General features: G+C 42.8%; 1 protein-coding gene across 8 annotated transcripts in view; it reads left to right on the top strand.

The window, feature by feature from the left end:
* DGKB (diacylglycerol kinase beta) overlaps positions 1 to 21,554 on the top strand; it is a 566,350-nt gene extending 544,796 nt beyond the window's left edge. For all 8 annotated transcript variants that reach the window (XM_040964636.1, XM_040964637.1, XM_040964640.1 and 5 more), the window contains one exon: positions 20,582 to 21,554. In XM_040964636.1, coding sequence (XP_040820570.1) covers positions 20,582 to 20,689 — 108 coding nt within the window. In that variant the 3' untranslated portion in view covers positions 20,690 to 21,554. The remainder of the gene's footprint in view (positions 1 to 20,581) is intronic.
* Positions 21,555 to 22,989: the final 1,435 nt, after the last annotated feature.

Here is a 22,989-nt window from a genome sequence, read left to right on the forward strand (position 1 = left end):
TGCACCTTCTTCCATTAGCTCCCTGGGACCCACGGGCTGCACTTCTAATCTTACCTGTGGTTTACACTTTTATATACTTATTTTCTTTGCCTTTCTTCAGATGGCTTGAATTAATTATTCCCTTCTGTTAGATCTATGTATTTTTATAAGTTACTTCAAACTCCTTCTGGATGATGATAAGATATAAATATATACCTGCTAAAAATAAAATCAAATCTCTTCCTTCAATGCCAAGCTTAGAAGCCATTTCCTCAGGAAGCCTTTTTATCTATCTCCCATCTGTCTGAGATGCTTGCCTGGTCCTCGGTGCTCCAGTGACTCCTCCTGTCTTTCTAATGACGTCCCAGTTCACAGCCCTCTTTATCAGAGAGGCATACGTCTGTCCAGCTCTTCAGAGGGAGCTGCAAACATTGAGTGATAACATCCTCAACACTCCTTCACGTCTTGCTTAGAGTCCCTCACATGGTATGCTTTATAATGAGAAAGCCGCAGCCCTTGGAATCCTTGCTCTACAATATGTAACATGCCATTTTTCTAAGGCTGGCGTCATTTTTTTCCTTGGTCTTTTGTTTTCAGTAGCTTACGTCTAATGAGTCTTGGAACAGATTTTTTTTGGGGGGGGGACGGGGGTTGTTATCCTGTTTTAAGTTCCCTGAGTTCTAAGAATAACCATTTGTGCTTTGCTGGACTGGGATGTTTTCAATCTTTATTTCTTCAGAAGTTGATTGCTATGCCACACCTTTCCTAAAAACTTCGATGATGCATTTTAGATACTTTATTGTATTATCTCATAGACCTCTGAGTCTGTTCATTTTTTCTTCTTTCCTTGTTTTTTCTCTGATTCATTTCAGATAAATAGCTACTAATCTAACGTTTCTCTTGTCTCCATTCTGTTCTGGAGTCTATCCAGTTCATTTTTTAGTTTGATTGCTGTGTTTCTCAGTTGTAGATTTTCCAGTTGATTCTGTTTCAAAACGTGGTCAACTTGTCAGATGTGATACACTGTCCCTTAGCTTGAGGGTATCTGCCATTGCTTCTGGAAGCACGGTCACAATATCTGCCAAGTATTTCCCGTGCAATCCAGCAGTTCGCTTACTTGAATTTCCATGACTGGCTGTCGTCCTCTACGCGCGATTTTTAAGATGCTCCTGGCTGTTCATATGTTGAACACTTTGGGGATAAACATTATGACAGCTTTGAATATCCTCATGTAAGACTGTGAATTGGCCTAGGGGTTAAAATACCAATTGAAAAGCCTGCATTCCATATCAGATTGTTCAGTTCAGTCCATTTCTCTGTTCCTGATTCCAACTTTGTGATAATGCATGCCATGGGGGGCAGTAAAGAGTGACTGAGGTTACTGGGTCCCATTTACCCAAGTGGAAAGAAACCAGGATGAAGCTTTAGGTTCCCTCCCCTCTGCCTTAGCCCCTAGCACAAGGCCACTGCGGGAATACGGGGAATGAACGCGTGGAGAGGCACTCCCTCGCTCGCACATGGGCTCTCAGATAAGCGGCAAAAGAGATGAAGAGATGAATTAGTTTCCCAAAGACTGATTTTTGTTTAATGCCCGTGGAGGATATTGATGTGGTTTTGCCAATATTATTGTAGGTGACTGATATTGGTGAGATTAAGCCTTAAAATACTGATGTGTCTTCTATGAATTGTGATTCCTTTTCAAAGCTTTTTCAAGAGACATTCACAGATGTCTCTTACGTGTACTGTCCCTTGAGCCTGCTGGAAAGCAGGCGATGGTGGTTTCCTCTGATTTCATCCCCGCATTGTGCTTTGAAGGGTCGGTTCCGTGCACTCCAGCTTCAGGGTGAACCCTGGAGATCACATACCGCTTTACATAGGAACTTGTTGGAGCTCCTGCCTTCTCACCCTCCATCCCAAAACTTAGAATTTCTCTGCTTTTCCATGTATTCCCTCAAACAGTATGAACCCCCAAGGACCTGTTTAAAGAGAACCATGCAGAGAAAAAAAAAGTCAGACAGTACAGACCCCTATACTTTATTGGCCTTGATTTCTCCAATCAGAGAAAAATATGTGGACTTTGGGCATTCCCAACTGCCATGAAATTGCAGAGATTGAATGGGAGGGATTGGGTGAGAAGCAACGGATCCAAACCATTATTTCTCCCAATCTCTCTGACCTGAAGGTCTCTGTTCCCCTCTTGGAATCTTGAAGGTTTCTTTTTGCACCTGGGATAAATTTTGAACTTGGGGCTAGGACACGTAAGAAGCAAGGGAAAGCAACAGAACTTGTCTCTGGTTTGGGGTGCTCTGTGCCCCTCATGTTCTCCCGTGGTCTGCTGTTATCACTCACCTTCCAGCACCATCGCCAGGCTGCTGCACGTGCTCTGCCCAGGACTTGCAGTTGTCTGCAGTGGAGGGACATGCGCCTGCGCTGTCTCCCTCTTGACAGTAAGCAGGTCCGCACCTCTCCTTGCCTTTGATGGCTCATGGCTATTTTGAGAGCTGCTGCAGTTCTTTCCATGGGCTGACATGTGAGCTAAAAGGATCTGCGGACTGGAACATTTCACAGTCTACATGCATTTCCACATCTATCACGAACACAGCAAAATAAAATCTAACAGGTCTTCAATCTGAATCATTGGGAGAGAATTCAATTCACATTTTTCCCACTCTGGTGTCCTACCTTTAAACAGTCTGACAAAGCATCTACTTTGCTGTTTGAAAGAAAATACTTTGTTAAAAGTATAAGGGAAAAAATTATACTTTAAGATAGTTCTCTGGACTAGAAAGGAAAAACCGTGACCCTGGGGAATTTTTTTAGGTTAGTTTATAGACATTGAAGTACTATTCAAGTGAGTTACCTGTTAGTAGGGAGCACGTTAGCATGTGGGGTTGGGGTGAGGACTGTGAGGTCAGGGAGTAGTTATAGGAATGGGACTCATTTCCTGGTCACTTGTCATCAGCTCCTGAAGCTTGCTCGCATGAGTGTGCCTCATTCCAAGGGGAGGAAATGGGTGTTTCTGGAACTTTCTGAAATGCATATTGATCAGTAAAGGAACATGGGTGTAAAACAGGAAGCTGACCCCCAAGAACTTCTTAAAACTTTGTGGTTCCTTAGTGGATTATACTTAACAAACTAAGTAAGCTATGCATAAAGGAAATTGTTTCAATGACCAATGTAAAAGCCTACTCAAGGCAAGGTTGGATATCTTAAGAACCTTTTTATTTGAAAATTCCATTTCAATGAGCATGCTGCATACTATTACATTAGAAAAGCTAGTGTGCGTGGATTACTTTTCCCATAGCTTACGTGGCTGCAAAGCTAGTGGCTGTTAGTTAAGTTGCAACAATTCCTCTAAAGTCACCTTAGGGATAGAACTATTTAATGAGAAGAAGCTACTGAAGCCTAAATCTAACCATGAAAAAGGAAAGGTAAGGAAAGATAGGAAAATTTTGACAAGCGGGGACATAACTATTATTTACCTTTCTTTTTTATTTTTCTTTAAAAAAAAAGTTACTTGTTTGACAGAAAGAGAAGAGAAAAGAGAGCTCCCATCCACCAGCTCACTCCCTAGAAGCTGGCAAATGTCAGAGCTGGGCCAGGTCAAACTTGGGAGCTGAAAATGACGTAGAGTTCCCAGGTGGATGGCAGGAAGCCAGGTACAGCAGCCCCGGTCTGCATGCACAGGAAGCTCTGGGAATGGGGATCCGACCAAGGCACTCTGCCGGGGATGCGTGTGTTCGCCACCAGGTTACATGCTCATTCCTTGTCTCGAAGGCAGGTGGGTCTGTCTATTCTTTCCACCTTTCTGCGTTGGCTGGTTACAGATCTACGGACAGAAAACAACTGAGAAATGACACAGTCTTCCGAGTTTTGCCCCCCTACTGTTCTATTACAAAATGTCTGCCATTTTATTCATATACTTATCAGGTTTAAAAAAAAGATTCTAGATTGTACTATTTTAAAAGTTATTTTGAGCAAGCTGGTATCCACAACTGAAATGGTGAAGTTTTCGAGTGCTTTAATAGAAATTCAGTGAAAACTGAGTTAAAAATAATTTTCACTCCTTGAAAGCAGTTTTATGGGGATTTGTGGGGAAGAAAAACAGAATATGCACAGGACACAAGCCTCCCCCCAGGGGCAGCAGCCAAGGGTGGGCCGGGAGGGCAGTGGTGCCTCTGTTCCATTGGTGTACTTTGGCCTGGGGGGTGGGGGAGGGTTATATAATCTTCTCTACACTGTCTCCTTATTCCTCTAAACTGTAAAAATGAGATCAAAGTATTACTGAAAGTTACTACACGGAACCTTCAGCAACAGTGAGAGAATATAAATTACCTTACAGTTTATGCTACCTGTTATATTCAATACTGCACTTGAATTTTCCTCTTTTTTCAAAACTTAAACTTCCCTGTAACATTGAATGTTAAAGAAGGAAAAAAGCCCAAACCCATGTTCTAGCATGGTAGACAGTTTTTTTCCAAAGATTGCGTTGTTGGTTGGAAAGAAGGAGGAGCTGAGAGAGAGAGAGAGGATTCTGTTGGTTCTCACCAAATGGCTGCAGCAGCCCAGGCTTGCCAGGCTGGAGCCAGGAATCCTGAACCCCTGGCAGCCCTCCCTTCTGGGTCCAGGGGAGCGTCCTTAGCTAATTCCCCAGGGGCGTTCACACCTGAGTCAGGAGCAGCGGAGTAGGAATGCAAGGCAGCGTTCCGGTCTGGGGATGTTGACACTGCAAACAGCTTTCCGACTGACTATGCCACAATGCTTGCTCTCATAGAAAACCCAGCATCTTTCTGAGGTTTATCCAACATGCTAAAATCTAAGTCATGAGTATTTTTGTTTTCCTATTAACATTTCAAGACAAATGAATACTGAAAATAACATCATTTCACCATATTTAGCACATGTAAGGTTTTTTTTTTTTTCTTTATTTTAAAGGGCAGAGAGGGATAGAGAAGGAAAGGTCTTCCACTTGCTGCTTCTTTTCTTAGGTGCCTACAACAGCAAGCCTCGGGCCAGGACAAAGCCAGAAGCTGGAGACGCGATCTGAATGCCCTGTGTGGGCAGCAGGTGGGACCCAGCCTGGCCATCCCCTGCTGCCCGGCCAGGTGTAGGATATCAGTAGCTGGAACAGAAGGAGGAGCTGGGGCCCGATGGCAGATGTGGCATGCCAAGCAGCTTCCTAACTCCCACCCTGAGAAGAAGTTAAAAACCAGCGGTGTCAGGGCAGTGCTGGGAACGTGACCGCCCGATTTGCCTAACGCAGGGATCTGCCAAGACCTTTGCACTAAACCGAAGGACTAAATACAATGAAGAATGAATGTGTAACGCACTACATTCATTTCCAGGAAAGGAGTCCTGTTTGAACATTTGATAAGAATATTATTTTCTCATTAAAATTTATATAGCTATTGCAGCTTAAAAGTGTTTGGGTGAACACAATATTTTTCAAGATTCTTAAGCTATTCTAATAGCTTACTTCAGAAGGAAAAAATCTAAAAGAGATCATGTGTGTGTGTTAACTGTGAAAGAAAAACAACCCTTAAATCAGTGACAGAGTACTTTACAGGGAAGTGTAGATGCTGAGCACTTGTTTTTGTTTTGTTTTTCTGATATTCTGAGGAATCCAATTTTTTTTCAAGGTGTTCTTAGATATTCTGTGAAATTCAGAACACCAGTTGGTGAGGATAAACTGTAATTGTCAGGGCCAAGGCAGGCGCAGGTAGCCCTAGAGCTGAGGACCGGCCTTGATCTTTGGCAGTATTTGTGAATGCACAGCTTTCCAATGGACCTTGCACTGCTCTGTGAGCTGGCATTTCTCCTCTGTGTCAAAGATCTCCCCTGTCCTAGTGCCGCGGGTCTACACAGAGGAACCCAATGGAAAGACAGAGGGCCATCCCAGCAGCTAAACCCTGGCAGCTGCTTCAGAAGCCACGCCCTCTTCCTTGATGGCGGCCAGGTGGGCAGATCGGCATGGGGGTGATCAGGACAGAGCGGGGTGATCAGGACGGTGTGGGGGTGATCAGGACGGTGTGGGGGTGATCAGGATGGTGTGGGGGTGATCAGGGGAGTGTGGGGGTGATCAGCACGGTGTGGGGGTAATCAGCATGGTGTGGGGGTGATCAGGACGGTGTGGGGGTGATCAGAGGAGTGGGGGTGATCAGGACAGTGTGGGGGTGATCAGGGGAGTGTGGGGGTGATCAGGACGGTGTGGGGTGATCAGGACAGCGTGGGGGTGATCAGGACGCTGTGACGTGATGCTGGCCCACAGCCTCCTCCCGCACTGGCTGAGGCGCTGCTTGCCCAGGCTCAGCAGCTGCTGGGTCACCTGCAGGCATCTGGCGGAGCTCCACCACCCATGCACTGTTGGCTTTCTGATGGTGCCAGAACCTCCTCCTCCTCCTCTTCCTCTCTCATTCTCCTTCTTCCTCTTCTACTCCTTCTGCTCTTCCTCCCCTTCTTCTTCTCCAGCTGGGGCTCGGGGGCCTCCAGTTGCCGCATGTACAGGGTTTTCCTGAAGCACACAGCCGGTGCCCCACCAGGAGAGATCCGGCTGCAGTGTGTATATGGCGGGAGGGGGCGGGGGAGGTCATTCTTGCCCTTCCCCTTGGCGATCTTCTTCCCTTTCTGCTGGTATTGTCAGCATTCCTGGCGGGGGGGGGCGGGTTGTTCTTCGTGTCCGGCTTGGGGGATGGGGCTGTTTCACCTGCCAACTTGAAAGCTGGGCAAGAGGACTGAGAAACTGGGTTTTGCCTAATGTTTAAATATAGAAAAAAAGAACTTCCCTAAGAAACACTGCAGTTCGTTCTACAGTGAGCCTTAATCTTGAGGAATCAGTGGCCTCGTGCGTTTTGTGACATACTTAAATAAGCACACCGTGTCCTTGTGGGGTGTTTTAAGATCTGAATGGTGGCAGTGCCCGCAAAGCAGTTAAATAAAACATAAAGTAATAACATCTTTGTACCTAAGTCTTAATTGTTAAATTATTTTGCATAAATTTACATCTCAAAGCCTTACTTTTTTTCATCCTGGCATGTTGGGGTTTAGTCAGGTGCTATCTCGTATGTTCCCTGTTACCCATGCATTAATTAGTTTTGTTTACCTGTGCATAATTTTTTTCCTAATTTCACAACAGTTGTTATTTTTTAAATTGACAATGTAATTTACTGCATTGTGCTCTCTGGCCCCCAAAGCATATTGTTCAGGTGTGAAGTACCATTCTTTTCATTTGGGATTGCTTAAAAAAAAAAAAAAAGGCAAACAAGCAATGGTTGTGACTAATTTCCAATTAATTTGCTGTTCTTACAGGGGAACAGAACAATTGCAGCTATTAATTAAAATTTAAAATATTCCAACATGTCATCTTTTTGTGTCTCTTGAATAGATAATTTCCATTTGGGTTCATTGCTGGATCTGTAACACACGTGAGTTTGACAACTCGATTAATTTAAAGGCTCGGTAATTCCTATTAGTACAAAACATGAAAAAATACCATTAATCATTTATTCTAATTTTGCAGCTCTGTCATTTTCTGCGTGTGCTTTAAAATTATGATGACACCGTAATGTGCGCAGATCAACCTGACTGAAGCTGAGCACGTGACACGGCTTAGGAACAATACTGAAATAAATTATTAGATCATTTTCAATGCCAAATGAATCAGGTTTTATTACATCTGGCACAAAAAGAAAAAAGATTTTTAAGTTATTTCTCTTGCCATGTTATGTTATAAAAGTTATTTTGCCTAGTGTTTTGTTTATAATGGCCCTTGCCCTTTTATAATTTATAACATTCAAATTAAATGCTCGAAGTAAACCTAATTGGTGTAGTCATATCTGAATTAACTCAATAGTAAGTTTCACTTTAAATTTTTTCCATGACGGCTCAAAAATAGCAGCATCTCTCATATCCAAATTTGAGACCCTGTCCGAAAACATTTCAGAACCAGAATTAAACATGAACTATACCAAATCTCTAATACTAAATGGGTTTGTATGAGTGTGTGCTGCAACGCTAAATACTGGGAAGGTGGCAGAGCGTGCACACGGCAGAGCGCTGTGACTGCACTTCAGGAAAAGCTGGTGTTTGCCCAGCTCAGACTTGAGCATCCTGCTCTACAGCGGCAGGCCGGCAGTCCTCTCCCGTGGGTAAGCATTGTAGGACTGACGCAGGTTGAATGTCTTCACCAGCTGGAGTTTGTCCATCCGGTGAACACGAAGTACAGACTAACAAGGCTGAGTCAGCCTTTTACCACATTTGCCTTCTGGTCACCCCAAACTACTTCTCTAATTCTTCTGATTTTATATATCGAATCATAATACAAGGCTAATATATTCTTTTTTTTTTATTGTTGCTTACATTGTATTATGTAGTACAGTTTTATAGGCGCTGGGGATTCCCCCACCCCTCCCATACCCCTCCCCCCATGGTGGATTCCTCCACCTTAAACTTTTCTTTAAAAACACTCAGAATTATGGGCCCGGCGCGGTGGCGCAAGTGGTTAAGTCCTCGCCTTGCACGCCCGGGATCCCATATGGGCGCCGGTTCTAATCCCGGCAGCCCCGCTTCCCTTCCAGCTCCCTGCCTGTGGCCTGGGAAGGCAGTTGAGGACGGACCAAAGCTTTGGGACCCTGCACCCGCGTGGGAGACCCGGAAGAGGCTCCTGGCTTCGGATCGGCATAGTATCGACCCGTTGCGGCTCACTTGGGGAGTGAATCATCGGATGGAAGATCTTCCTCTCTGTCTCTCCTCTCTGTATATCCGCCTTTCCAATAAAAAAAAAATAATAATAAAAATAAATCTAAAAAAAAAAAAAATAAAAACACTCAGAATTATTCAAATTTTTGAATATTTATTTATATTTTTTCCTGGAAAATCAGATCCATAGAGAGAAGGAGAGACAAAGACTTTCTGTCCACTGCTTCACTCCCCAAGTGGCTGCAGTGGCCAAAGCTGAGCTGATCCAAATAGCCAGGAGCTTCTTCTGGGGCTCCACGTGGCTGCAGAGTCCCCAAGTCCCAAGGCCATCCTCTCTGCTTTCCCAGGCCACAAGCAGTGGAGCATCCAGAATACAAACCAGCACCCGTATGGGATCCTGGTGGTTGCAAGGAGAGGTTTCAATTACTGGGCTATCACACTGGGCCCAGAGTTATTTAAAAAAAAAAAAATTTAAGGCATGAATTGCTTATCCACTTTTAAAGATTCCTGGTAGTCAAAGGAATCTTTCCAAGAATAATGATCAACTTCAAATAAAAATCTGAAAAAGTGGAAAGTTGTTGACAAAAGCAAACGATAAAATTGAAGTTATAGTTTTTATTTCTTGAATATTCATAACAGTCGTGAAATGTTTCATTTGCAGAGAATGTCAAGGGATTTTAACATATTGTCTCCATCCGCATGACAGTTGTAAAGGATGAGTAAAGCAGGTACGATTAAACAGGATTTTCAAAGCAATAAATAAAATTTAAGATGGAACGCAGCTGCTTTACCAAGCCAAATCAGACATACATGTGACTTGTCTATAGAAATGTTTACTGATAAAGTACTGTGAAAATGGTAAAATCTTGATAAAGTATTAATGTGTTGTCCTGGAGTGTTAAACGGCAAGAGAATGAAACAAAACAAATCGACCGAGTTGAGGTGTGTATCAGTCAGTCACATAAATACAAAATCTCAATAGTCATGGGAGGTCTGCAGATAAACACTCCTTGATGCTTTGGGCTGGGAAGCAGTGGCAGCCTGGTACCATGTTTTAACAGAGGGAGCATAGAGATTTGATCTCATGAAAGGAGGTACAGGATGCTTTCAGAGGAGCTCAGAATGGACCAGTGAACTACCAGATCAGAGAGAGACAGCTAGGCACAGAGAGAGGGAAGAGTGCCCTGTGTGGAGACAGTGGCCTAGTGTGACAAACAGCAGTGGTCACAAAGATCTGAGAGAAGATCCAGCAGATGTGGACCAGAGAGCAGAGCTGTGTGGGCCGAGGAGGGCGTGTCCGTGGGAAGCAGAGACAAGGGACCGTGAAGCAGAGAAGAGGGTTTGGGCTTTGGCTTAGGGTCCCATGGAATAAGCAGAGACCGTGAGCACAACTGCGTGGTGGCAGATCATCCTCGGTGGGACGTGTGTGGGGAGGGCAGACAGTGCCCAGTTAGTGGATGGGGGGAATGGTCCTAAGCCTTACAGAACAGTAACGGACAGGTAAAAGAAAAAAAAAATGGAGATTCAAAGGAAAGATTTTCCAGATAAAATTGGGTCTCATAGCTCATTGAGAGAGATAAGAACAGATCGTCAAGGGAGCTCCTGGTCGGGGAGGCATCTTGAGCAACTGAAGAAGAGAAGAACCTGGGAGACAATCAGGCATTGTCCTACATCTTTTACATTTTACCCTTATTGTATTCTCCCGGATCTGTATCCTACACAACTGTTGGCAAAACCAGTTAGCATTACCCCGTGCAAGGGATTGGTTTTACAGAGAGGTTGTCAAAATTGGAATTCACATCCAGTTGGATTGCCATGAAACAGTTTAATGTGAGGCAGGATCTTCCAGACCAGCACTGTGATGCTTTCCGTATTCAAGGCATTGCTGAGTCTAGGGATTACACCATTTAACGAAGCTTCTTAAAATGAAACAGATCCCCTGGCGGTTAGCAAACAGCACACATGGTCTCAGAAGTGGAACAGGGCATGCGGCAGGAATGCCGCTCGGTGCTTCCGGCCCTCCGATGCTGTCTCCCATTGCCACATGAGCAGTCTTTGTTAGTGTTTATTTATTCGGTTGAAAGGTAGATTGGCAGAGAATGAGATCTTCTCTCATCTGGTTCACTCCCCAAGTGGCCACAACAGTAATGGCGGGGTCTGGCTGAAGCAAGAACCAGAAACTCTACCAGCGTCTCCCAGGTGGGTGTCAGGGCACCCACTGCTTGGTCCCTTTTCCATACTTTCCCCAGAAAGTCCAGCAGGGAGTTGAAGCAGCTGGGACGCACACCCAGCCCTCCCGTGTGGAATGCAGGTGTTGCAAAGGGAGGCGTCTTTGGGTGTTGCTTTGTTCTACTTTTTTTCCCATGTGGGCAAAGATATAGAAACATCCCAGGAAAAGATAAACAGTTAGTGGATTAAAAATGTTGGTATAATTTCACCATAGAGACATGAAAATAACAAAAATGCTTAAAAAATATCTTGCCCTTCCTGGATAATTACCTTAGAAAAATAAAAAATAATATTTGGGAAGGCTGAACAAAATTTGTATCATAAAAGAGATTTCATGTGCAGGTATGCGTGTTTCCCTGGGCGTGACCGAGTGGCCACCCACCCACAAAATGTTTTCCTTTCTCTATGCCTATTCAAAATTCCAGTGGATTTCATCATGTAGAGAAACTGCTCAAACCCATTTTTTTTTCCCTTTACAAATTTTATTTTAAATCTTCACAATGAATTATCTGAACATGGTGTTAGATCAAATAAATCTTTTAAGAAATTTGATCGTCAAACATGGGAATTACCACCATTCCAGAAAATAATGGCTGGAATCATAAAGAAGCTAGGAAGGAATCTGGAGAAATTGTTATGTGTCATTGCTTCTTTGGCAGAGTTGGACCTAAAAAAATTACCATGTGCTTTATTCCTGCTGTCACATGGCTCAGCTACACACTTGAATTCAGAATGGTTTCCATTACTGGAAAGAAACGATCTTATTCCAGCCTGTTAGGTGGCTTTTAATGTTCCAGACGATTGCTAAATTAAACTCTCCCCATAGACATTTTATGGCATTTACATGGCACTAAAAACTCCATTCATTTTAAGGTAACTGTACATCCAATGGGAATAAACTCTTCAAGAGGTAAAAATGGAAAAGAAAATTTTGACTGGATACAGGCACAAGGTTTAAGAAGCAGAATTCCACCTGTTGAGGTACTCTCTGAGAGCCTCAGCATTGTGGAATATATAGAGAGCAAGGAGAATCGACTGCAGTGATTACACATTTAAGCCCAGGTTGATCAGTTGGTATAACACCAAAATTGAGGAATGTTAGTGTGTGTTCCAATTCAGAATGTTCACAGAATGAATTAAAACAGTAGTGCTTTAGCAAAGATAATGCCTCAGAAAGTCGTTTCTGCTTTTATCCATATTAGAGCCATTGACACCATGAATTGTGATTTTTAATTAAAATATATACATTTTGCTTTATGATTTATACTTTAATTTTCAGTATTTAATTAAATCAAGAATTGGAAAGCTTAGATATTTGGGCCAAGTCTAACCGGTTCTTGGTTTTCACTATACCTAAAAAGTGAAAGGTTTTTATTGTTTTGAAATGGTAAGGAAAATCCCCCAAAATATAAGTAATAAAGTAGTATTTTATCATGTGGAAATCATAGGAAATTAAGACCTTAGCTCTCATATGTAAAGATGTATTGGAATGTGGCCACAACTAGTACACTTTGGGGCTATCAAGGGCAGCTTTTTCTGTATGATATTAAGCAGAATTCACCAGTTGGAGACCCAAAATGCAGAAAGCCTCAAACACGCCTTATCCAGCCTTTCCTAGAAATGTTTCCCATGGCCTGAATCCCATAAACATCCAGAGCTCTCTAACTCTCAAGTGGAGGATTTTCATATGTAGGCCTAGGCTGGACTAACTGATAGTGTTCCATGCTTGCACGTAGACTGTTGCACCAAACTGACAGAGGCCAGCCCACCCTGTCTGAAGGTTTCATGGCAATTAATGGAACAGACTACGTGGAAGCCTGATGGCAGGTGTTCCCTGGCTGGCCCTGCTTTCTCAGTTTTCACCTCTCTCTGGCGGGATGTCATCTGCCTGCCTCACAACCTGCCTTCCCCCCTGCACACACCCATATCAGAGTTACCCAGTTACAATTTGAAGGTGGATTTTCACTGTAATTCGCTCTGATTGCTCACTCAGTCAGTCGGTAAACTCTTTTTTTTTTTTTTTAAAGATTTATTTTTATTATTTTTTTTTATTGGAAAGGCGGATATACAGAGAGAAGAGACAGAGAGGAAGATCCTCCGTCCGATGATTCACTCCCCAAGTGAGCGCAACGGGCCGATACTATGCCGATCCGAAGCCAGGAGCCTCCTCCGGGTCTCCCACGCGGGTGCAGGGTCCCAAGGCTTTGGGCCGTCCTCAACTGCTTTCCCAGGCCACAGGCAGGGAGCTGGAAGGGAAGCGGGGCTGCCGGGATTAGAACCGGCGCCCATATGGGATCCCGGGCGTGCAAGGCGAGGACCTTTAACCACTTGCGCCACCGCGCCGGGCCCAGTCGGTAAACTCTTATCAGCCTTACTCCCTAGGAAAGGAAGATGATTAAGAAACCCACACTGCTCAAACTTGGGACTCATGGTGCAGAGCTGAACCTAAACGAGAAACTCCCCAGGGGCACACAGGTGCCTGCATCTCACACACCGATGCCAGTGCCCACCACCAGGAGAACGATGCCACTGATTGCCTGCACAAGGCTTTTTAAGTATGATTTAGGGCATGCCTGGTGGCAAAGCAGGCTATGCCTCCACTTCCTGGAATGTCAGAGCCCCATATCTGAGTTCAGGTTCAAGTTTCAGCTGTGCTTCCATTCTACTGGGTAACGAGCCTGGGAAGGCAGCAGAAGATGACCCAAGTACGTGACCCCTTACCCTAACGTATCAGACCTGAGCAGAATTTATAGCTCCCAGCCTCAGTGTGGCCCAGCCCTGGTCATTTGAAATGACCAAGGGAATGAATACTGCTCTCTCTCCCTCTCTCTGCCATTTGCTTTCACATAAGTAAATACACATTTAAAAAAGTAAATTTTAGTGAACATTTGTACTAAAATAAGCATATGCATTTTAAAGTAGATCTACATAGCACGTAAGATCATTGGCCTCCCCCTTTTCCCATCATTTCTGTATCCTAATGGCCAGTCCTCAGATGGAGTCACTTTGATTGTTGCCATTTCTTGTGGAAGTGACTCCCTTGCAAACAATAAGCTGTGATGGCCATCTTTGCTATTAGTTCCAGGTGTAGTCTATTTACTTGTTGCTTTAGAAAGGTCATTTTGAGCACTTTCACATCTCTCTCGCTCTCTTACCAACAATGATTCACTTAGTGGGTGTTTCCTGTGTGCCAGGTCACAGCCTAAGCATTTTGGGTGCAGTGATTCACAGAGTCTAATAAGAAATTGATGAGCCTTTGCACTGACCTTGCTACAGTATGACCAAGGGAAATGAATCAGAGCAACCCATGCAAGGTCCCCAGGCAGGATGTGGTGGAACAGAAAGCCAGGTTGCTGTTCGGGCTTCCAGAAGACATACATAGTCATGTCAATGAAATAAGTAAAAGCCAGGGAACATTGAGGTCCTAATGGTAAAGTCAGATGTGGAACCAGCACTGAGCCACACTCATGTGTTATTTCCAATGAAGCTTTCGGCGTCTTCTTTCTTCTCTTCTCATCCTCATCATAATTCCCATTTTCCTTTCCAAACAAAGAAATCCATACACACATCAGTTCCCCCTGCAGCCTTCTTTACATAGCTGAAGCTCTTCTCCTTGGTCTACCAGATTTGCTTTCTTGGGTGTCAGTTGGATCCCCCTCTCTCTTATTCACCTCTGCCCGTCTATATCAATGAGTCATCTCTCCATTTGTTCTGGATCTCTATATTTAAACTTCTTTCATAGGTCACTCAGTGGTTTGGCTGGAGAACACTCACAACTGTGATTAAAGGGTAAAGGCTCTAGATGCTTTTGTGACTCAAGGTGTCTTCACTCTGCCCTTGCATTTAATCAATATCTTTTCTAAGTATAGTATCCTGGATACAATTACCTCTGCCTTTGGCTGCAGGATGCGTAGCCGTTGTCATCCAACACTGAGATTGCACAAGATCACTGCCATGCAGGTGCTTATTTATTTCTCCAAGTGGCCTGTTCATTTCTGACAGCGCTGGGCATCTTTCTTACCCCTGAACTTTAAAATTCCATCCCAGTATGTGATTTAAACTGGATGGAACAAGGATAGAAATGGGCTTGGCAAAAAGAGAGGTGGAAGAGAAGGTCCTCTGGGGCAGAATGTAGGGCAGAGAGGCAGTCAGCAGGGAGAGCTGGGGAGCCTGAATGAGTTCTTCCACTTGCCCTGTCAAGCATGTTGCTCGGGCTTTGGACACTCCGTCAAGCCTCTTTGTGCTCTAGAGTAAAGTAAGGACATTGATACCTGCATATCAGGTTAGGATAAAAATTAGGTAACGAGAAGTAAATTGATCATTCTTGCAGAAATTTATTTTACTAGAAAGGCAGATCAGATTTAGAGACAGGAGGAAAGAAAGATCTTCCATATGCTAGTTCACTCTTGAAATTGCCAAAGTGGCCAGAGCTGAGCCAATCTGAAGCCAGGAGTCAGGAGCTTCTTCTGGAACTGCCACACTGGTGCAGGGTGCCAAGGCTTTGGGCCATCCTCCACTACTTTTCCAGGCCACAAGCAGGGAGCTAATTGGGAAGTGAAGGGGCCAAGACACAAACCTGTGCTCGTTTGGGATCCCAGTCCTCGCAAGGTGAGGATTTACCGTTGAGTCGTCATTCCGGGAGCATGATCATTCTTTTTAACTGCAGCTATAAGAATGCCTCAAAGGGACTAAGTCTACCTCCATTCCAATCTCCCATAAATGAATTCATACGCTCCTGGGTAAGTAGATTTGATCTCTTCACCTCTTAGGAAAGAGCTGCTGGGCAAGGTCTTCAGGACACATGAGAAAGAGAAATGCTACTTGTCACAGGAAAAGATGGTGGGGATGTTTTATACTAAGGAACATGACCCAAGAAAAGAAACAACTGACCATCTGGGGCAAACACTGTCTGGAAGGAAGACTCACCTAGCTTCCCAGCGACCTTGGTTAGAATTAAGAAAGTCTTTGGAGAATCTGAATATCAAATGTGATGTAACACACTATCACTCCTCTTTCCCTCTATGAAATAGAACTTCAGTTTGACACCTCTCCATGATGTTTTTCTGAGGGTGGATTTGGTTGAGGGCAAAGAGTGACTAAGAGCATAAAGCTTAGCTTCATGTAAGAGTCAAATAATGTTCTTACTACCTTTACCATTGTTGTTTGTTAAGATTTATTTATTTGAAAGTTGAAGCTATAGAGAGGGACACACACACACACACACACACACCACACACACACACACAAAGTGGGAATGGGCTAGGGGAGAGAACTTTCATCTGCTGGCTCACTTCCCGAATAGTCAAAATGGCTGGTGCTTGAATCCCTAACTGGGTCTCCCACATGAGTGCAGGATCCTGGGCCATCCTGTGCTGCTTTCTCAGGAATATTAGCAGGGAGCTAAATAGGAGGTGGAACAGCTGGCACTCAAAGCAGCACTCCGAGGGGACACCAGAGTGGCAGGCACTGATTTAGCCTCCTTTGCCACAGTGCAGGCCCTAGTTATCCTTTTTAAGTTGACAAGTAGCAATTACATATATTTATGCTATTGTTTTTAATAATACAATTATGAAGTGGGACCATCACGCTTCGCATCTTTGGGAATGTGATGGAAACAAGAAAAGCATGTCTTACAGTCTTTGATCTGATCACCGATTACCTTGTGCTCATTTCTTATTCATATTAAAAGTAAAGTGAAACCATACTAAACATGAAAACAAATTTTGTCCCCGTTACAGTTTTTAGATGTGGGAAAGTATTGAGTGAAATAAAAGAGCAGAAACACAGAGTCCAGGGCTGCGGGAGTGACTTCTTCCTCCATCTGCTTTCTGAAGAAAGCGATATAAGGATGTAAGGACACCAATAGAAGGATGCCATGACAGTCAAACTCAGAGCTGTACAGGACAGCATTCGACTTGGCAGCCATGGTGTTTAATCTTACACTTCTTTAAGTTTTATTTATTTATTTACTTTACAAGGAGGCTGGGGGTGAGAAAGAGAAATCTTCAATATGTTAGTTTCCTCCCCAAGTGGCTTCAGTGATCAGGACCAGGCTGAGCCTGAAGTTTGGCATTCCATCCCGATGACCCACATGAGCGATAAAGAGCCAAGCGCTTCAGCCCTCACCCGCTGCCTCTCAGGGTGTACACCAGTAAGAAATGAGACAGGAAGCAATGCTGCACTGCATCCTAGGCACTGCACTGTGTGATACATGTGTCTGAGCAGAGTCTACACCCGTAGCACCAATACATCCACTCCCATCTTGTATTTTACAGCACTGCGGCTCTTCAGGCGAACATTCCAGCTTCTAGGAGCCCCTTCGCCATTCTTTCTGATTGCTCACAATTCCCTTTTATAACCTCTTAGAAGTTAAACACACTAAAGGTGTAAAATGCACTACCCATAAACAGTGCTCAGTGAAGAGTTGATTATTCAAGGAACAACCAAAAGCTAACAAGAAAGTACTGGCATTCAGAGTCTCACCGTTAATCTGTGTCCTTCAGACTGCAGAAAGTTGATACGTCCTAAAGATTTTGCAGTTGGAGTCTTCAATCGTTGCTGTTTTTCTATTGAAAGGGACATTAAAGAACAGCGATGATGTGCATACCGTTATTGAGTGTCCAGGAGACAAGCCACTATGTCACTGTGACACAATTTGTGAGCAGGCTGAGCCTGGACTTCAAGCTTCCTGAAACTGACACACGGACTTCCTGTAATACCACCAACATCCTCTGAGCCAGAGTCTTTCGCATCCTTCTTGGGGGCACTTTTTGTTTCCGACTAAATGTACAGGGACACTTGGTGATCCCGTGAGGTCATGGCTACAGGTAACTTGGTAAACAGCAAGCCTTTCATAACTGTCAGTTTGATCTGTGCTTTCTCCCCCAACCAAGAAGAAATGACAAGTTGATCACCAACAACAGGAAAAATGAGAGAGGTCTCTCATTTTTTTTAAATTAGGTTAGATTAAATAAAAGGCCATGTGATTTGATCCTAGAATTGGTTAAACAACCAAGAAGACAGGTTATAGACAATTTGATTTGGCAGGAGAGATTATGTAACAGCAACACACTTGAGTGTCACTGGGTCAAGCATACTGAATGACTATGCTATTGTTCAAAGAAAGAACATGCAATTGATAAAGGACTTCCAGGAGCTGCTAGGCAGCAAGTATCACTCCCTGATACTCTGCCATCCCACAGGAGCAGCTGGGATCTAGTCCAGGCTGCTCCACTTCCCTCCCAGCTCCCTGCTATTGAGCCTAGGAAACAAGTGCATGGTCCGTGTGACACACATTAAAGACACAAATGAATCTCCAGGCTTCAGTCTGGCACAGCCCCTGCCATTACATATTACAGCCATTTGTGGAATGAATCAGCAGATGGAAGATCTCTCTCTCTCTTTCAAGTGAATATATTTTACCAAACTTTTTAACAAGTGGGTTCCCGATATAAGGATAGCATGATCAAACAAAATTCAAGCACAAAGACAAGGTGTCATGTATAATAGTTAGGTGACAACCTATGATCTGTTATACACTGATGTTGAATTTAAGGACTTGACTAGAAAGATTTCTTCCCAAATCTTAGCATACACAATAGCAGGGAGCTGAACTAGCAGAACGCAGCCAGACCTTGAGCTGACACACATGTTGGATTGCAGGTGGCAGCTTAACCTGTGACGTCACAATGCCCCATCCCCTTATTTTCTTAAACGTTCTAGTATTATTTTTTATCTCAGAACATTTAGTCCAGCAACTGTACATCAGAAATGCCTACCTTGTTTCTTTAGTTGCTCATGTTCCAATTTAATATGTTTATCATGTAAGTAGTGTGTGATAATTGCGCCCATAGACACTCATTTAAAAGTGACATTTCTTTATGAAATGATTCAATTTCTAATGCAGCATTTCAAATAGTGTCTTTCTGTTTAGCGGCCTTTATCAGTGTTCAGGCCCTCTTTCCCTCTTGATCATGGTCTCTAAGGAACAAATAATGCATTGCATACTTAAGGTCTGAAGCATACTTCAGCATCTGAAGTATACAGGGGGCTTAATACATTTCATGAATATGTAATGGCTGATGCTGCATTGGCCCCTGTCTTAAAGCTAAGATTCAGAGGAGTTTCATAACCAACACAGGGGTATAGCCTAAAGCTGAATTATTAAGAATAAAGTCTGATACAGATCATTTTCAGTCCACATGTGTAGGTAATTTCTGATATATTAGTAATATGACTATCAATTTCCCAGTTTGTATAATGACAACAATAAAATAAAGCCAGCTATCCAGAGAGTACAGGGGTCAGTTTAGCTTAGTGTGACCCTTAATAGGTGCACTTGGTTTTTATTGAGGAAAAAAAAAAAGAGAAAATACTGGGTCTTTCCAGAATAACCTGATTCCAACAGACTTAAATAGAATCATTCTTTCCTTCAGGACTTTCCACTGCTTCCGTGTCTTTCTAGGCCATGAAGTAAATTTCTAAATCCTCGGCTACCCAGTGTCAATGGTAACGCGTCTGCTCGCATGACACCCTTTATGCATGTATTATTATTTTTTTTCTTCATTTCTGCTACAGAGTGACAAGTGAAGGATATTCATTTTAGCTTGAAAATGTCAGACATGCACTTTAAGAGATAATTTTTTTTTTTTGCAGCTTTTAATGAGCCAGTGTTTCTTTTTGAAAGAAATGCTCATCTCTGATGCGGATGCTGTACAGGTGACAACTGGTATTTAATAAGCGATGGCTCTTGTATTAGTCGCAGTTCACCAAAGAAAATGTCTCAGATTGCTTTTGAAAAACCCTCAGCATCACTAGCCCAAAGGCGAGATATGACCTTTTTATTACATAATGAGAACCATTTATTATCTTACAATGTATCTTAAAGTCACAGACAAAATGCCACTTTGATAATTGCTTTCAATTAGCTTTGAGCATAGCATAGATTCATAAAATGTCTTCTCTCATTTAGAGTTGAATTAGAGAAAATTGCAGGCATAATCTACTTTAAGGTTGCCTCATTTAAGAGGGTTCGTAGTTTTATATCAAAGAAATCAAAACGAGTAGCTTAAGACCAGTCTCTGTAAGCGTTTTAGGCAAGATTTTCAATATTTGATTCTATTCTATTACCAATTAATTAACAAATTAAAAGGCAAGTTTATCATCCCTGACCTTTTTTGCCTGATAGCTTCTGACTTTCATCCGTAACGATTATTTTTGAAATGAAATCTCGCAGTCCGTGTGGAAAGAAGGAAACAAGCTGATTACCAAGCTCAGTGCACCGTGCTGGGTACCAGGCACATCCTCCCACTGGATGGGCACCGGGATTCTGCCACTGTCCGGGGGCAGCCTTCCGAGGGCCAGGAAGCAGCGTCACCCACTGCAGGGTCCACAATGGAGTTCTGAGAGTGACCACTCAAGTGAAGTTAGTGGCAACAGAGTACTTAAAATCACTTTAGCTGGGTTTTATTTTGCATTAATACTCCAAGATATGGAATATGCCTTACCTGCGTATCCTCATCCGATACTTTTCATATTTTAAAGTTGTTGAAATGATAGACATTTTGAAGGTCGCCATGTTTCAGCAACTCATGAACGAGTGTTAACCTCAGCAGAGACCATCAGAAATCAACAGTGTGGGAATTACTCTCTCCTTTTTTTTTTTTTCTTTCTCTCTCAGATAAAAATTACACACAAGAACCAAGCCCCCATGCTGATGGGCCCTCCTCCCAAAACTGGGTTGTTCTGCTCCCTCGTCAAGAGAACAAGAAACCGGAGCAAGGAATAATCATGCATCATTTCCTTCCTAGAAATTCAATTCGCGTAATTGGGCCGTGGAACACGTATGCTGGAAATCTTTGAACAATTCAAGTCTCCTGTTCATGCAAAAATCATGGAATTGGTTTAGCCGTTTTTGTTACTGAGCTAATGTAACATGTATCGTCTCAGTTTTCATAGCATCTTTGCATGAGGAAGGCGGTTTACATGAAGTAATACTACATATTTTTGTTGCATGCATTCCCATAGATTTGTCTGTTTCCCAGCCCGGTCTTACTCACTTTCTCTCTACTAATCCATTGGAAAAAAAAAAATCTGTAAAACATGCAAAAGGAATACTGAGAAATGTGATTCTTAGTGTCATTCCAAATATTAATAAGTGCTATCAGTAAAGCTGCAATGATCATAATTGTAGATTGCCACGCTTTTCCCTTTTAGAATCGGTGTGTCCATGATCTGACGGACCCTGACAGAGACTTTGAACTCAATAATTCTGTTAAATAGTTGTCTACAATTATCTTGCTAAACCTACATAGCTTTTCTTCCTTCAACATCTTAACTCTTTTGAGTGGAAATTAAAATGTCAGGTGTGAAGTTATCTTGTGATGGAAAACAAAGTGATTTTTGCTTAGCTTGTTTTTAACTCCAGAAATCGGTGGAAACTTGCTGCTTGGCAGTGGAGTGTGGTCATATCACTTTCTGCAGGAGAATCTACAAGAAAATCCAGAACCACAACAATAACCAAATAGATGTTTTAAACAATGTGCCTAATTAATGTTTTTCCCACCAAAGATTCAAAAAAAAAAAGATGCTTGAGAGAAATGGATGAATGCATATAATTAATTCAGAGTATTATGATAAATCATGCGTTGATTGGTATGCTGGGAGAAAGAGAGTTGCCCATGAGTTAGGTCTAAATTCTCACATCTCACATTCAGTGATATCCAACACAATCAAGGCTCAAAGCTGGTTTCTTGCTTTTTTGGTCATTTATAAATACACCTGTCTGTAATTTTCTCATGGCGTGGTTACGTATACTTGAAGGAAATGAATACTTCTATCTGTTCCTTTTGGGATCCTTTAAGAACACTGAGCTCATTGAAGTAACTCATGCATGCAATCCATATCCTCCCACTCCCCCCCTCTTCTCACTATGACATTCCAAATGTTTATCTGCCAGCGGTGGCTTAGATCCATGCCAGAGGTGTTCATGCCGTGAGTGGAGGCTGGACTCTCTGCTTGTATAAAGAGGACATACAGTGGTCCTTTTCTAAAGTGTTTCATTAAGGCTACAACCTACAATGAACACAGCCCTGTGCAGTTGTGGTATTGTTCACTCATACTGACCTGCATCTCATCACTGCATGTTTTATGTTTCCAAACATACCAAAATGAAAACAAGTGCTTGAAATGCATGATTTACTAGTTCTCCTCTCCACTCTGCGTTAAAGTGTCAATGATTTATCAATTCTATTTTTCTATTGATTCATTCATCTTTAGACAACAAATAATGTTTCGTGATTCTGTTGAACACAATCTTGTGCATGGATTTATAGATTTCAAGTGAAATTGCTATAATTTTAGTTCTTTGGTTTGAAAACTCAACTGAATGCTGTTATATTAAATAGCTACTCTCAAGCAATGCGCTGTAATAGATTATGTAGAAAGCATATTCTTTTAGTGTTCCAGGAACATTGGATGGTAAATATCAATCAACAGTAAGTTTAATTGCTTTAAAAACAAAAGCTTTTCAGTAAAGTTAGAACTCCCAGGAATTAGCATTCCCAGGAAAACCATGATTACGATTGCAAATTAATACAGCAATCACTTGCCCTGATATAATACCAGAAGTTGTTTGGCAGCACAATTATCCGGACCAAAAGAAACCTCAAAACAGCACTGAAGGCATTCCTGAATGTTACAGATTTATATATTACACACAGACACACACACAAATTTGTGTATCTATGGTGACAGTTAATATTTTCTCATGAACTGACAAAATTTTCTACCTTGGGCATGAAGATAGTTGGTCAAAAACATATTGCACAGCCACAAATTGTTGCAAATAATTTGCATTCAGTACAGCATGCATGGCTCCCTGGCTGCCTCTCGTGGTACGTAGTTGAAAGACGGCATGATCTGTGTCACCAGTCTACACCCCTGTCTGTGGACCCCAAAGCTGTCAGACAGACAGTGGAGTGAAACCACCATCACAGCCTGCCCTGGGGACTGCAGCCCTGAAGCCATGTTGCCCAGCCACTCTGAAGTGTGGACAGATGGCTGGATTTAGTGCCAAGGTAGTGACTC

Source organism: Ochotona curzoniae, unplaced genomic scaffold, assembly GCF_017591425.1.
Source record: "Ochotona curzoniae isolate NIBS_2020 unplaced genomic scaffold, NIBS_Ocur_1.0 scaffold_3835, whole genome shotgun sequence".
Classification (NCBI taxonomy): domain Eukaryota; kingdom Metazoa; phylum Chordata; class Mammalia; order Lagomorpha; family Ochotonidae; genus Ochotona; species Ochotona curzoniae.